The 1521-nt window shown below is 37.1% G+C and overlaps 1 protein-coding gene across 1 annotated transcript in view; it reads right to left on the bottom strand.

Moving 5' to 3' along the window:
• LOC118478064 (sulfotransferase 6B1-like) overlaps positions 1-1521 on the bottom strand; it is a 17883-nt gene that overhangs the window by 13563 nt on the left and 2799 nt on the right. The window contains exon 4 of the mRNA XM_035971004.1: positions 120-267. Within this exon, the coding sequence (XP_035826897.1) occupies positions 120-267 (148 nt within the window). The remainder of the gene's footprint in view (positions 1-119; positions 268-1521) is intronic.

Below are 1521 nucleotides of genomic sequence, written 5' to 3'. Positions count from 1 at the left end.
TGTGTGTGTGTATGTGTATGTGTGATGCATGTGTGTCTGTGTCTGTGTTTGTGTGTGTGCATGTGTGTATATAAGTATGTGTGTGTATGGATGTGTGTATGTGTGTTTTTGCAAAGTACCTCTCCCGTTGAGGTAGAGAGGGAACCACTTGTTGAAGGGCCCGTCATAGCCGTAGCGTGCTATCGTGCGATGATGGTTGTAGAAAGAGGCGGCTGTGTCTTTTGGGTTGCGAATAGTCAGCACCATCTTTGTCTTCTTCTCAACGACCTGGAAACACACATTTTTATATTGCTACTTTAGAATGACAAAGTTATATCTGACATTTTCGACCGTTTTCAGTTATTAAGACCCTGAGGTCTAAAACCCAAATTGGTCACTTTTAAGCGCAAGGGGGCTAACCCGATATATGCCGTTTTGAGAAAATCGAAGTTAAAGTTTTTGGATCCGTATTCATTCTCTTAAAAAGACAAGGAGAGTTTTTTTTCTATAACCAAACAAATATACACACCAATGAAACCAAACTTCTCCAATAGCTAGGGCAATTCCACTTTTGGTGTAGGTCAAGATTTTTGGAAACTCCCGAAATCTTGGTTAACCCACATGTCCCTAAAAGCGACAATTGTGTTCTGTAACAATACGTTCTATCGAAATCGTAAGATTATTAAATACTGGAGTGGTTATCGAGATATTCAAAGATATGCATTCAATAAAGCCTGAACTTTTGTAGAAATCAAAAACGTCAAATTTCTCAAAACTAGACACTGAGCGAGATAAATAATTTATTACATGAGTTTTGGTGTAAGATCATGATTTATCCTACTAGTGAAATTGCCAAGTTGTAATCACGAGTTTCAACGAGTGATTACATCTGACAATTTCACAAGTAGGATAAATCATGGTCTAACACCAAAACGAGTGTAATAAATGATTTATATACATTATGTAATTCTAGAGTAGCAATGTGTGTCACAACGGAGTTGAATCAGGCGCTAGTTAAATTTTAGGAATATGAAGTTACGGTGTGCCCTGAACGTGTGTTCATTTGTTTTACTTTTAGAAGAAAACTAATACACATTTATTGTCTTAAAAAGAAGTCAAAGTGTTTGCCATTGAAGAAGCTGTGTAGGTGTGGGTGTGGGAGGGAAAGGGGGGAGGGAGCTCCTGGAGATAAGAGATAACTTGGCCCCCAAAGTTTGATGACTGTCAAAAATTGAGTGCCCTTGGAAATTTCGATAAATTCAAATCTCGCTACATTAGAATTACAAAGTTGTATCTGCTCAATACCTAATTGTGAGACATTTGCGGTCAAACATCACCTCCATCTGGGTCCACACAGGTTAACTGGGATACACATTTCTTGTTTGTTTGGATTTGAAAATAAATGGGATACAAAATCCTTGTTGTTTTGTTTGTTTTTATTGGGATACAAAATCCTTTTTCGTTTGTCTTTTATTGGGATACAACATCTTTCTTTTCTTTTTTTGTTGTGACAGGGATACAAAATCCTTTTTAGTTTGTTTT

Source organism: Aplysia californica, unplaced genomic scaffold (assembly GCF_000002075.1).
Source record: "Aplysia californica isolate F4 #8 unplaced genomic scaffold, AplCal3.0 scaffold00359, whole genome shotgun sequence".
In the NCBI taxonomy this organism is placed as follows: domain Eukaryota; kingdom Metazoa; phylum Mollusca; class Gastropoda; order Aplysiida; family Aplysiidae; genus Aplysia; species Aplysia californica.
The sequence above is the reverse complement of the archived record's forward strand: the minus strand, read 5'-3'. Positions and strand labels throughout refer to the sequence as shown.